Raw genomic sequence first — 15,132 nt, 5'->3', positions numbered from 1 at the left:
GTAGGGCTCAACGTGGCTCAACGGCCAATTGTCTTCATAAAGCGTGTGCTTTCCTAAACCTTTTCGTTGGCGGAATCATCGATAAAAAGACAACCAAAGAGTATTGAATCACTACATTAAAAATTGATTGAAAATGTATGGGCGAAGATTTATCGTCCAATAAAACCGACTGTATATTCATGTGATTATTGGTTAAGTGAAAGTCCTGCCTCTCTTTTGTTTCCCTTGAGAAAGAACACCCTATTATTCAATTTCTGTAAAAGCGAACGTCGTAATAACAAACTCATCCCTCCCGAACCCATTTTATAACTATACAGAAAAGGTCCATACTTTCGAGCAATCCAGATCTACAACAAATTGCCTAACAGAATTACGAGCACTCTAAAAGTGAACGCCTTTACTTCAAAGCTGCAAGCATTATTAATAGATAAAGCCTACTACTCCATCCAAGAATTTATGGATGACAATTTAAAGTAAGTTACCTATTCGTAAACACAAAAATACACAATACGTACACATCCTAATTATAAGAAACAATGTACATAGTTTTAAGAATATTGCCATACCCTTCACAGGGTGCCATGTGCTCATATTAAAATAATTTTATTGTAACATCCTGTACGTACCATGGTAAGCAAATAAATGATTTATGATTATGAGAAAAGGGTTCAATAACGAAATCTAAGACGAGGGGAGAGTAGCTCTCACTCGCTGTACCCAACGGAGCATAGGGACGAGCGAGGCCACGAGCGTGGCACTGGAGTTACCCAGAGCCTTAGTCTTTCCTTAATCCTTTCCCAACCCCAACCCTGTGTAATGAACGGTACACGCCCAAAGAATATAATACTCCCGTCTCCCCACACCCCAGCGTTTTGGTGAGACGTTTTTATAAGCATTAGCGTTCAACAGAGCTGTAATTTGCAAAATGCGAACTATTTACAATTTGGCTATAATTAATTAACTATAATCGTTTCACTCCATTCACTTTTGTAAAATCACGTTACCGCTGTAGGCGTTGTAAACTTGGGACTTGTGTAAGGCCACTCAGACGGGACCTATTATTTCAAATTTATTTATCTTTATCAATAAATTTAATAATTAATACAATAAATCCTTAATTACTAACAATTAAAACCAATTTATTAATTTAATTTATTTATATGCCCCTTTTAAAAAGGTCTAAACAAAACGCAATTCTCTGTGTCAAAAAATTAAATTTTTGCAGTTGGCAAAACTGGAAATTGACATCTAAAATATTTGAGTTGCCATTATTTGAAAACTTACTCAACAGTTCGGGTAAATTAACTGTAATAAAATTTTATATACATTTACGTTTTTAAATGTGTAAACGGCTTTATGTTATGAATATGGGACGGAAAATTATTGAATATGTGACAATTCACTTACTGATAGTCTAATAATTTGCTGTTGGGGATGTTTATGATAAGCACAAACTACTAAGAAGATATCCGATCCGGTAAAATTAAACATACTAATTAACCACTTATCTCCGAATATCTATGACTTTGTAAGCGAGTGCCAGACGTTTGAACAAGCGATTGACGTACTAGATGGTATTTTTATCAAACCCCAAAACATCCTGTACGCACGACACGCTCTCGCCACTCGAAAACAGAACAGCGATGAAACCATCGACACATATGTTCAAGCTCTAAAACATTTATCTAAAGATTGTAACTTCACTGCTGTCGACAGTAATAAAAACCGAGACGATAACATTCGCGATGCCTTCATAGCAGGAATTTCTTCAACAAAAATAAGAGAAAGACTTCTTGAAAACCTTAGCCTAACGTTGGATGAAGCTCACAACCAAGCTCGCTCCTTAGAGATGGCAGAAGTCAACACACGACATTATAATAATCCTGCTCCTGTGAATGCGATTAGCGAAAACTTTCGGAATACTCCCACCTCTAGTGAAGCCGTCTCCGCTGCCACACCAACCCTCCCCAATCGCTCAAATCGTAAATGTTTTTACTGTGGAGGACGCGTGCACGCACGCAAAACTTGTCCCGCTTTCGACACCTCTTGTCAACTTTGCAACAAGAAGGGACATTATGCTAGCGTTTGTCGAAGCAGGAACACAACCAGCGCTGCGGTATTCGATACGAATGATGTCAGTGAAAATATCGTCGCCGCTTCACCATCATCTTTACGCCGAACGATTGTGCCTACATATATCAAAGGTATCAAAGCTGAAGTCTTGCTAGATAGCGGCAGTGCACATAGCTATATGAGTTCAGAATTCGCTGAATTAAGCTCAATGAAGAGTAAGCCAAGTAAGCAAACTATAACGATGGCTCAACGAAGTCATAGCGCGCCATGTAAAGGAGAAGTTAATATCACTCTTACATTGGGTAAGCACTCATACGAAAATGTGAAATTACAAATAGTAGAAGACCTATGTGCCGACGTGATTATAGGACTTGACGTACTTAGTCAGCATTCCTCTGTAGAATTCGAGTTTGGCGGCCCCAGAGAGCCATTAATTGTTTGTAACGTGACCGAAGCATCTGTGCCTGCAGTACCCCTATTCGGAAACTTAACTCCAGGATACAAACCAATCGCCATCAAGTCACGGCGATACAGTAACGATGATCGATGTTTCATTGAAAACGAGGTAAAGAACCTTTTGAAGGGAGGCATCATAGAAGAAAGTAGGTCACCATGGCGAGCGCAAGTACTAATTACTAAATCTGCGACTCATAAGAAACGTCTTGTAATCGACTACTCAAGAACAATCAATCGGTACACTGAACTAGATGCTTATCCACTCCCCAGCATTGAAGAATTAATTTCAAAAGTAGCGACATACTCTGTCTTTAGCGCTATAGACTTAAAAAGCGCTTATCACCAGGTGCCGATATTGCCAGAGGAAAGACATTTTACTGCCTTCGAAGCCGCCGGAAATCTATATCAATTCCGACGGATCCCGTTCGGTGTTACTAATGGAGTTTCCAGCTTCCAGAGAACCATCGATTGGCTTATACGGGCAGAAAAATTAACTGGCACATTTGCTTATCTTGATGACATAACAATATGCGGCAAGACACCTGAAGAACATGACACAAATTTGAGAAATTTTCTCAAGGCTGCTGAGAAGTATGGATTAACCATAAATGAAAGCAAGTCAATTTACAAACAAACCTCAATCAATATACTTGGTTACACTATCGCCAACAACGTCATTAAGCCTGACAGCTCCCGGCTAGAACCTCTCTTAAACTTGCCACCACCACATGATTTGCCGAGTATGCGTAGAGCTTTAGGTATGTTCGCCCACTACTCAAAGTGGATACCAAACTTTTCAGAAAAAGTTCACGAGCTTGCAAACATGAAAACATTTCCACTGACTGGAAATTTGATGAAACAGTTTGAAGAACTTAAAAACTATATAGTAAAATCATGTGTTCACGCCATTGACGATAAAGTGCCTTTTACGGTGGAGACAGATGCGTCTGAGCACTCAATTGCGGCAACACTTTCACAAGCCGGCAGGCCTGTAGCATTTTATTCGAGAACTCTCAATCGAAGTGAACAAAACCATTCGGCCATTGAGAAGGAAGCTTACGCAATCGTCGAATCCTTGAAGAAATGGCGGCATTTTCTAATTGGAAAACAATTTATGCTCGTAACTGATCAGCGCTCTGTCTCTTTCATGTTTGATAAGAAACACGCAAGTAAAATCAAAAACGAGAAAATCCAACGCTGGCGTCTAGAGCTATCTCCATATAAATATGACATCGTGTACAGGCCTGGCACGCAGAACCACGTAGCGGACGCCCTCTCTCGCGTCTGTGGTACTATCGACGCATCCGCCAGACTGCGATCTCTCCACGAAGCACTCTGTCATCCAGGAGTAACAAGAATGGCACATTGGGTTCGCTCCAAGAACTTAGCCTACTCCATTGAGGAGATAAGAAGTATGACGAAGCAGTGTCGCATTTGTTCAGAGATAAAGCCTACATTTTTAAAGGCAAATGAGCAAAATAAACTTATTAAAGCCACCTCGGCTTTTGAAAGGCTAAGTATGGATTTTAAGGGGCCAGTGCCATCAAAAACTAATAACAAATACATTTTGACAGTGATTGATGAGTACTCACGATTTCCATTCGCATTTCCATGTTCCGATATTAGCGCGAAAACTGTAATTAAGCATTTAGATACAATTTTTAGCATGTTTGGCACGCCGGGCTATGTGCACTCAGATCGTGGAACGTCATTTTTATCGGCAGAAGTAAAAGAATATCTTCACTCCAGACAAGTAGCTACAAGTCGTACAACGCCGTACAATCCTCAAGGCAACGGCCAAGTTGAAAAGCTAAATTATACGCTCTGGAAAGCGATACAGTTGGCATTAAAAACCAAAAATTTGCCAATTGAAGCATGGGAAGCAGTTCTACCACAGGCATTGCACTCTATACGATCGCTTCTATGTACCAGTACCAACTGTACGCCACACGAAAGAATGTTTCGCCATACTCGAAGATCAGCAAACGGAGACTCAATACCAACATGGCTAACGGATTCGAGTAAAGTCCTAATGCGACGTTTCGATAGAAAGACGAAATACCATCCGCTAGTCGAAGAGGTAGAAGTGCTAGAAACTAATCCCACATATTCGTACGTTCGGACTTTGGACGGTCGTGAGACCACTGTGTCCAATCGACATTTGGCGCCTCTCGGGTGTAACGAGGAGACGTTCTTGAGATCGGCGACTCTGAGGAGGTTGGGTTGGACAGACCGCAGACACCGCCTGTACCATCGTGTTCGCCAACACCGATAACACCTCATTCATCACCGACACCTCCTTCATCACCGACAGCACATTCGCCTCCAGCTTCGCCTTTTGCCACGCCTTCTTCACAGTCACCATCGGAAAGCTTGCAAGACGAGGCAGAGCAACCGCGCCCAGACAGTGGTGAACCTACAGGTTCAGACGCACCCCGAAGATCTGGTAGAACCCGTAACGCGCCAAAGTTTTTACTGGATTATATTTGGCCGGGGTGAATGTAGTAAACCTCTTTATTTATATCCTTATTTATTGTCAACTGCCTATTTAAAATTGTCATTCACATACGTCATGTTTTGCTAATTAAAACCTATGATATGGGTTTTGCTTATTATTTCAAGACCGTCAACCAAATCTTGTCACTAGAAAAAGGCGGCAAATTTGAAAAATCGCGGGCTAGCAACACTAATTTTGAAAATCGGTGGAAATTCGCGTGTCATTTCTATCTTATCTGTGGAAATCTCCACCCTACCAAAAAGAGAAATAACTAGCAGATATCCGTCCCTTTTTAATACATTAGCTAATTCGTAAGGAAGGAGCGAGCCCCTTGAAAAAAAAATCTGTGGCTGTTGATGTACATTGCTACTGCCAAAATTTGGTTGACAGGCTATACTACGTATGATGATAAGGTAGCTGTGTTCATCAAGTGTTTAGTTTGAAGGAATGGTGTTTTTTAAAATAATTTGATTATTTTTATTAATCTTTTGGCCGCTGTACACACATGGCCAACAGTTCCACCAACCCCCTTGGCCATGTGTGTAGAGGGCTACTTGGCCGTAAGTTGGCAGTTGGCGCTTGCGCTTGCCGGCCAACCGATTCGTGTCGGTTTTTTGTCCACACATCAAAGGATCTTGGCGCCAATGGCCAACTGCGTTTACACGTTGGCGCTTCATTCAGTTGGTCGTCAGCCGTCAGAGAGGACAGTAGTGATATATTTACGAAAATAATAAGTTTATCTATGCCAATAATAGTGTAGATTTTAGGAAATAAAATAACCTTGCAAATGTTTAATGTATTTCCTAAAAAAGATAAATGTTCTTATCAGAATATTCAAAAAAATTGTTAATATTGCAAATAATTTAATTTTACTACGGGGTTATTATTTTTTAATATTTTTTTTCTGACAACGTCTATGACCAAGAATTTCCTAGATTTTTTCATTCCACGTCCATCTTTCATGAAGAGCCAATGCCAAGTGATTGGTTCGCCAATGTGTAAACAGCGGCTCTTATCTTGGCCAAGGGGTTTCACAAAGGGCTGGTGGAACCGTTGGCCATGTGTGTACAGGGGCCATTTGACTTTATGAAACCTTTCTTGTTATGTGCTTATTCTGTCCTGTGTTCATTGATTTAAAATTTTCCCTATAAATAAATTATTTTGGGGTATTTTCATTTCGAGACACCTCCCTCTGCCTTCAACAACTGTCACGAAAAATCGTCCATCGCAAGTAAAGAATTTGCGTAAATTTGCTAACAAGATTGTAACTGTAGCATCAAGAACTAAGGCCATTATAGTTATTTGTTATATTATTAAACGTGAGTATAATTCTTCATTGTTATATAAATGATATATCCCATATACAGGAAGTGATACATCTTTTTGTAATATTGAAACATACTAAGTAAATATAAATATTTTAGGCACCTATTAGCCGTGTAAATTGTAAGATACTTTTATATATAAAATAATAAACATAATGTACCCCATTTTAGTAAGGCTTATACTTGCTGCAATAACAATTTGTGATGTAGGTATTTTACCATTTAACAAAAAAATTACCAGATAAAAATTGAACTATTTAAAATACCTACTATACTAATAATAGTTGAGCATGTAGATTATTTCAAAAGATTTATAGATAAATATCAAAAATCATTGTAGATTTTATTATATGTTGCTACCAATAGAGTAAAATAGGTTGATCTGTGTAAGGTGTCCCCCAATATTTATTTATTTATACACTAAAGAAAAAGTTACTAATAGTAATTCTCTCTTTCTCTTCTCTACCATTGCTAAATCAATAGGCAACTTCAAGTTAACACATTTGCTGCGGCAATTATGTTACCTAGCGTTTAACCATGCTTTGTATGAGGTCTATCAGCCTGATACCACAGCAAATATATTAAACACTTTTCCCCCTCACTAGCTCGGAAACACGTGTTTTGTCCTTTAATACCAGCGAGTAAAAACGCATTTTATCCACTAGTGGGTAATTTGACCTTGAATTTCAAATTAACTCCTTTAAATTGATAAAAGTAGGTGAATCTAGTAATAAAGATGATTTACCACTTGTGGAACTACTGGAAGCAGTGATAAACGCATTTTTTGCGTTGTAGTTTCCTCGCTATAGTGAGGGGAAAAGTTTTGTGTTACACTCAGGTGCAAATGTATTTTACTTCTCGTGTGTTCCACACTCGGCGTTAAAATACAACTTTGCCCCCTTGTATAACAAATAACTATTTTTGCTCACTGCTGGGCAAAGGCCTCCCCTCGCTTCTTCCACTCAACCCTATTGTCTATCTAGCCCTGCCATCCCAGGTAGAATGAGTCCATGTCATACCGCCATCTCTTTGGTCTTCCTGAACTCCGGCACCGTTCAGGGTGCATGCGGCAGACATGTCCCAGTTCCACTAAAACAATTAAACTTTTTTTTTCAGGTAGTCTACAAATAGTAAATAAGAAGTTAACTATGCTAAGATCACAATGAAGTGTTAATCGGTTGCTCAATATTAGTATAGTGTAATACAGCAGTAGTGATGAGTGAACGATACCCTGGATACCTGTTCGGTGGGACACCAGTGAGTAGTTGGGACAGGAGTTTCAACTCTTTGGAGAATGTGAGTCACTTTATTATGCTTTATTTATTTTAAGTAGCTTTACCATAAGGCCTGATTTAGACGGCGTGCGAACTCGCATGCGATTTTATTTACATACATACTGTTGAGGTTACATACAATTTTGGACAGCCATCAAATACTGCAATGTAATAAAACACGTACCTATGCGAGTTCTCGTACCGTCTAAATGGGTCCTAAGGCTCTAACAGTGTCTCAAGCTATGGAGTATTCCATGGGCGTATAAACGCATTTGTATTTCATGTATTGCGATTTTTTATCAGATTTAATTCAATCGGTCATTTCTTTACAATTCTGCACAATACCTTAGATAAAAATCCTCTAAAACCAGTCAATTTTCAGAAGTCAGGCTTCCATGGAATGCTTCTATATCATCTATATGCATCTTGATCAGTGGTGGCAAACTCTTTTTGTTTGGTGCCAAAATTTGAAGGAATTTCAGAGGCCCCAATTGACTACTGTGCTGGACAAAATAAACTTAAAATAAACTATTTTGTTGGACCGACGGTGGGCTGAATAAATTCTTTTACGGGCCGTATATGGCCCTTGGGCTTTACTTTGCTCACCACTTGATTGTACATTTGAGTAATTGAGTTTGGTTACATCTCCACTCCACACTTAAGAAAATTGATATCTGAATGGATTTCTAATTATGACTGTGATGATGATTTAGGCAGGAGATGTAGAACGTTCTGTGGAGAATGACCACAATTGGGCCCACGGTGTTCCCCCCCATGAACGGTCAAGCTGTATGCCCGGAGTGGTTTAGTGGGTATTCTCCTCCCGCGCGCTCCTCACTCGGAAGAGCAGCAGGTTGATGGAGCGAGTCCCACATATCCCCCGTAAGACCTTGACCCCTTTGAAGGCTGGGGGAATGCGTAAACGCATTCCACTTCGTTAAAAAAAAAAAAGGAGATGTAGAACGTGGGTAATGCAGATATTTTGCATTTCTTTTGTTTTGACCCTGTTAGTTAGTAATGATGATTTTAGACAATAGTCTTAGATTTTCTATCAGAGGCCCTGTTTGATTTTTTATCAAACTTGGTCAAGGCTTAACCAAAATAATGTAGCTGAAACTATACTACAAATCAAACTGACAACCAGGGCACAGATTAATAATAAGTTACTAACGTAAACCAGGGGCCCATTTCTCAAAACTGAAAGTTACAAGTTACAAGCGGAAGTCTCTTTCCAACTTGTCATATTAGACATTGACAAGCGCTTGTAAATTGTAACTTGTAGCTTCGAGAAATGGGCCCCAGGTTAGTAACACCTCTCACTCACTCTTACACAGTTACGGCAAGCGTAGAGTGAAAGAGAGAATTTTTATCTCAGTCATCGGTTTGGTCTGATGATACTATAATAAAATAGTGTAATTAAGTTAATTAAGACCTGTGATAATTTAATCTATTCATAGATGTATAATGACGACCGGTCTGGCGCAGTCGGTAGTGACCCTGCCTGCTGCGCCGCGGTCCCGGGTTCGAATCCCGGTAAGGGCATTTATTTGTGTGATGAGCACAGATATTTGTTCCTGAGTCATGGATGTTTTCTATGTATATAAGTATTTATACAGGGTGGGGCCTGTAACAAAGGCGAAAAATTGAACTGTAGGCTGTACTCCTTATACTGATCAACATTTGTTCAGTGACTTTTAAAAATTATGAAGTTTTTAAATTTTAAATTTTTCATACAAAATAAATATTAGCTTCAATGTACGCCATTATTGTTGTCATTGACGTTGTCTGTCACACTTTAGACTTAACAGAATTCGCAATACATTACCTCTTAGAAAAAGCTTTCAAGGGTGATAAAAATCAAAATACAAGTTATTTTTAAAAGTCGCCGAACAAATGTTGATCAGTATAAGGAGAATAGCCTACAGTTTAATTAATCGCCTTTGTTACAGGCCCCACTCTGTATATTAAATATATCGTTGTCTGAGTACCCACAACACAAGCCTTCTTGAGCTTACCGTTGGCCTCAGTCAATCTGTGTAAGAATGTCCTATAATATTTATTTATTTATTTATTTATTTATAATTATAAAGCGTGGCTCGAAGGGTTAAAATTACCCTCTAATTTTACTCTACATAGTCTACACCAGCGGTTCTCAAACTTATTTTCCCATGGAACCCTCTTGGAAACCAAAATATCTGACGGAACCCTTAAATAAATGAAAAAAAATAATAGTTGCAATCTTTATTTTAATAAGTGTTGAATTATCCTAGAGAGGAGAGGTGCACTTTCGATTTTTTCTCATAGTTACCAATTTTCACACGGAGCCCCCATAGAGGCTTTATGGAGCCCTAGGGTTCCGCGGAGCACACTTTGAGTATGGCTGGTCTACACTATAAAGAAACATTTTGCAAAAGTAAAGGAAATTCAATTTATTTTATGACCATGTTTATCAATTTACATACAATCATAAAGTCAACTCTATTTTGGAGCGTTTCTAGGTTTGAATTTCTTTGACATCTTTTGTAAAGTCTCGAGTCATAGCATAGGCTACAAACAAAACAAAACACAACTTGCAGGCTAAATGCATTCGACGTCTTTTTCATTTCATATTAAGTCTGCTGGCCTAGCCGAAATGACAATCGACAGCCAGAAAAAGTGATAGAGATAGCTTAGCAACGATATCGATTTTAACTATAAAACTCCCGTGAGACTCAAACATATTAAAAAATATTTTAAGCGGGTTACTCACGTGTTAAGTCGATATAGCGTTCGACATGTTACGATCCATTTTCGAGGATCTTTCTCAAGAGTAGCGACCCCGCCTTTACATGTCGAGAGCGCGACGCATACGTATGCGAGAGCGCGACAACACGTGAGTAACCCGCTTAATTTTTTTTTAAACGATATCGATATTATAGAAAGCGTTTGCGTATTTGACAACGAACGTAGTACGTACCCTGTTGCGGATTCTGGTAGCTCTATATCGCTCTTCTGTAGTGGTGCGACAGAGCCAGACTGCGTTTCGGTTCGTAGGCCGTAGCCGAATGGCACAAACGCTCACGAAACGAAACGCTCGTATATATCTTTCTCTATTGCTCTTGCGTATTGGCGCGACAGAGCCAGACTACCTTTCGCGGCGTTTCGTTTTCGTTTCGCGTCGGAGAAATACCATTCGGCTACGGCACCTGGTATATATTTCTTTCGGAAACGTCTCGTTTCATTTGCAAATGGATTAGATAAGCTGTGTTTTTAAAGCAAAGAAATTTAAAAAACTGGCAATAGGTAGGTAAAGATATCATCTTTTAGGGAACTCCATGCAAGGCAATCTTAAAGCGGAATCCATGTTTGGAGTTGGACTTGATCGATCATTGGGGACTCCACAGGCGACGCACGTCGTAAGACGCGGAACGGATGCCAGCGCCGCGCCGCCCGAGTGTAATTTAAAAAACCGGCCAAGAGCGTGTCGGGCCACGCTCAGTGTAGGGTTCCGTAGTTTTCCGTATTTTGCTCAAAAACTACTGAACCTATCAAGTTCAGAACAATTTTCCTAGAAACTTTTTATAAAGTTCTACTTTTGTGATTTTTTTCATATTTTTTAAACATATGGTTCAAAAGTTAGAGGGGGGGGGACGCACTTTTTTTTCCTTTAGGAGCGATTATTTCCGAAAATATTAGTATTATCAAAAAACGATCTTAGTAAACCCTTATTCATTTTTAAATACCTATCTAACAATATATCACATGTTAGGGTTGGAATGAAAAAAAAAAATCAGCCCCCACTTTACATGTAGGGGGGCTACCCTAATAAAACATTTTTTTCCATTTTTTATTTTTGAACTTTGTTGGCGTGATTGATATACATATTGGTACCAAATTTCAGCTTTCTAGTGCTTACACGGACGGACAGACAGACATGGCGAAACTATAAGGGTTCCTAGTTGACTACGGAACCCTAAAAACGTCTCCTCAGTACATTTTGTATAGGAAGGACGTAAGACGCGCCCCAAGCGCCGCGGCGCGCGCCTCAAGCGTTTTCCGTCCCTCCTATAAAAATTGTACTGAGGAGACGTTTTTTTAATTAAACTCGGGCAGCGCGGCGCTGACGTCCGTTCCGTGTCATACGACGTGCGTCGCCTGAGTGTGGTTTGCCGCGTGGTGAAACATCGAATCCAACCGAAAGCGAAGGCTAGGTTGTAGTTTCGAGATTTTTATGCCGAAGGTTGCCGAAAGTGGACCCATGTCACTGTCGCTATCGTTCAGAACATATTCATACAAATCTATACATTTGTTCGTGCCGCTCGGTAACGGGCGGCAGCGGCGCGGCTAGCGGAGGTCCCGCGCTGCACGACCAAAATGAATAACTTGAGTCTTGAAGGATAGCTCCGCTCGTCACATGCGTGCAATCCACAGCCTGTCAAATGTTTAGTGAAGTATGAAAACCATCAACACTGTTTAAATTAACTTTACTATTTCCAATAGCTTCGAGTCCACGATTCGTACGGGGTCACCTTGCCACGCAGTCGGTACAGGCCCAAGGGGCTGACAGTTGGCTTCAGTCAGGATTATGAGAACAACGTATGTTTACATGTTTACAACTGAGAGTTAGAGCGGCTAAAGTGGCTAAAACACTTTGCACCCAAAAGATTAAATTGCATAAAATACATTTGGTCAAAGGAACCACCATTTTAGGGTCCCCCCACATCTAGCGTCTTGCGAGCGTCGCGTCGGGCCAACTGTATGGAAAAAGACGTCGCGTCGACGCGGCGTCAGGCTTTGCCCATACAGTTGGCCCGACGCGACGCTCGCGAGACGCTAGATGTGGGGGGACCCTTAAATGTTGTGACAAGAAATATAGTCAAAATTCCTATGGTTTAGTAACTATGGGTTTTGGGTAGCCCGCGTCCAGGGGTTCTCAAACTTTGTCTTAATATTTTTGAGACAAATTTGAACGTAAATGAAGATACCGCCACGTAGCTCTAAAATTTGCTGCTTCTACTCTTCATTTGAGACAATACCGAAATTACCGAAAATATACTAAGTCTACTGTAACTTGTAACGGTTTGAATCGCAATGCCTTGGAATTAAACATAGAAAAATGGACGCAATGATAGCGCGAGCGAGTTATGTTTCGTCGCCGAGCGATGAACTATAAATCGCTCGCTCTCTTTTTTATTTACACGGGAGCGACTATCTTTTGTTCCTTTCTATCACCTATAGCTTATTGCTTACACATATTTATCGTGTGGGTTCACTATTATCTGGCAGAAACTTTTTACGCATATATTTGATTCGTATAATAGTTCTTGGCAGAAGTCAAGTTTGGCAGAAACACCTTACGCAGAATATGCTTTGGCACAAATCATTTCGCAGATTTTTAACCCCCGACGAAAAAACGACGGGGTGTTATAAGTTTGACGTGTCTGTCTGTCTCTCTGTCTGTCCGTCTGTCTGTCTGTCTGTCTGTCTGTCTGTCTGTCTGTTTGTCTGTCTGTGTGTGTGTCTGTCTGTGGCATCGTAGCTCCTGAATGGATGAACCGATTTCGATTTAGTTTTTTTTGTAATACCGAATCGTCTGTTGTCATAATGTTGATGAGCATAATAGTCTTCTAGTCGAACAATACATTTGCAGATAATATTTGTGCATAATATTTAGGCGGCATAAAGTTGTAATTTGCTATTTGATAGCGAGTTGGATGTGTTGGGGATGCAAGATACCTAACACTCCTCCTCGCTTCGCTCGTCGTCGTACCTAACGGTGACTCTGGGGCAGTTTTTCTTTTCTGATAGCGAGTAATAATTCTGCTAATGTAATATTATGCTATAAGATTATTATGGTACATACAATTTTATTATGCTAAACCAAAGTCGACCAAAGTAATGTTCTGTAAAACAATATTCTGCCAAATGTATCTTATGCGTGGTAGTAATAATGCCAACTAAGTTTCCTGCAAAATTACCATTCGACCGAAAGTGTTTCTGCGAAACATGTTATGCGAAGTGTGTTTCGGAGTAAAATTATTCTGCCAGATGAGGGTAACCCATCGTGTGCGCAGTATCGTTAATCTTTTTGAAATGCACGAATGTTGATATTGACCTGTATAGCCGCGTCAGTTGACGTATTTGCCGATTAAACGGTTAAGTCACTCTAACTCTCAGATCTAGGTAGATTGAGTTTCAGCACACACTGTACACATACTTAGAGAGTTAGTTGTAACACCTAGTTGCACAAATGTTCATTAGTCCCACATCCCCAATGTTTCGTTAGATTAGTTTAAAATCTTAAAATAAGAGTATAAACAAGAAAAATTAACGTTTTCTGTTAATTTGTCAGTTTTATTACCATCATAGCTGGGCACCGTTAATCAAAAAGTTAACTTCGTTAATCGCTAATCCGTTACTAAAAAAGTTAACTTCGTTAATCGTTAAAGCGATACATTTCGACAAATTTAACGTAAGTTAAAGTTAATCGTTAATCCGTTAACACATGAAAAAAAATGAACTTTTCTTTAAATATTTAGTTGCATCAGTATCCACTATAACGTATTATATTGCTGTAAAAGGCCGAAGTACAGCTAGCCTATTGAACTCTAGGCTGCTCGTGGAAGGCAGTGATCGCCTGAGCTACTGCCAAGAGCTGTGTCAGGAGAGATGCTGGCGGTGACGGGACTGTTGTGGCACTTTGGGTGGTAGAGGCTAGGGAAGCGAATGTGGTCGTAAATAAGGCTCGAATTTGCTGCCCTATCACTACAACAGTCGCCATGGTAAAGCTTAGGATTCACCGAATCAAAGTTAGTAAAAGCAAATCCACGTGAAGAATACTTTTTTAGGTAATATTTCGGACTTTTAGCAATCGACATCGGTAAAACCTAGGATTTACCGGCAAATCATAGGATTTGCCGTACTTCGGGCTTTTATAGTAGCGTTCAGAACGTGTTTTTCGCAGCGCAGATGGCGCCTGTGCCCTACTAGATTAACGATTAACGGACTCGGGGAAATTTAACGGAAGTTAACGAGTCCGTTAACATTTTTTCAAGTTAACTTAAAAGTTAATCCATTAATCGAAATGTTAACTTCGTTAATTAACGATTAACGAGTTAATGCCCAGCTATGATTACCATGGTCTCATGTAATTTGATATTTAGAAAGACTCAATTGTGTCGCTTAACTTCAAACTCTGGTAAATCCATTCTGCTATAAGGAGGATTCTTTTTCAGATTATATGTATTTCTATACATAATCAACCTTAAAGCAGAATGGATTTACCCGAGTTTGAAGTTGAGAGACACAATTATGCATATTTTATGATAATTATAATCGTTTTCCATAATGAATCTTTTACCTATCGTACTAGATGAAAAATGTAGGTCCGTGTCTTAAAAAAATCTGCTCTATTGTTTTTATATGGCCTGGATGATTGGATAAAAAAAAAATGCTATATTTTTATATCGAATAATGCAGATTAATTAAGTAATGAACATTGGTGCAACTTGACATTTAAATTAAAATC

At 39.5% G+C, this 15,132-nt stretch overlaps 1 protein-coding gene across 1 annotated transcript in view; it reads left to right on the top strand.

The window, feature by feature from the left end:
* Positions 1-6,217: 6,217 nt before the first annotated feature.
* Positions 6,218-15,132, top strand: part of LOC125236332 (sex-lethal homolog) — a 57,590-nt gene continuing 48,675 nt past the window's right edge. The window contains 2 exon segments of the mRNA XM_048143089.1: positions 6,218-6,345; positions 7,468-7,647. Coding sequence (XP_047999046.1) covers positions 7,567-7,647 — 81 coding nt within the window. The 5' untranslated portion in view covers positions 6,218-6,345; positions 7,468-7,566.

This window comes from Leguminivora glycinivorella, chromosome 19 (genome assembly GCF_023078275.1).
Source record: "Leguminivora glycinivorella isolate SPB_JAAS2020 chromosome 19, LegGlyc_1.1, whole genome shotgun sequence".
Classification (NCBI taxonomy): domain Eukaryota; kingdom Metazoa; phylum Arthropoda; class Insecta; order Lepidoptera; family Tortricidae; genus Leguminivora; species Leguminivora glycinivorella.
This window is presented reverse-complemented; position numbering and strand designations above follow the sequence as displayed.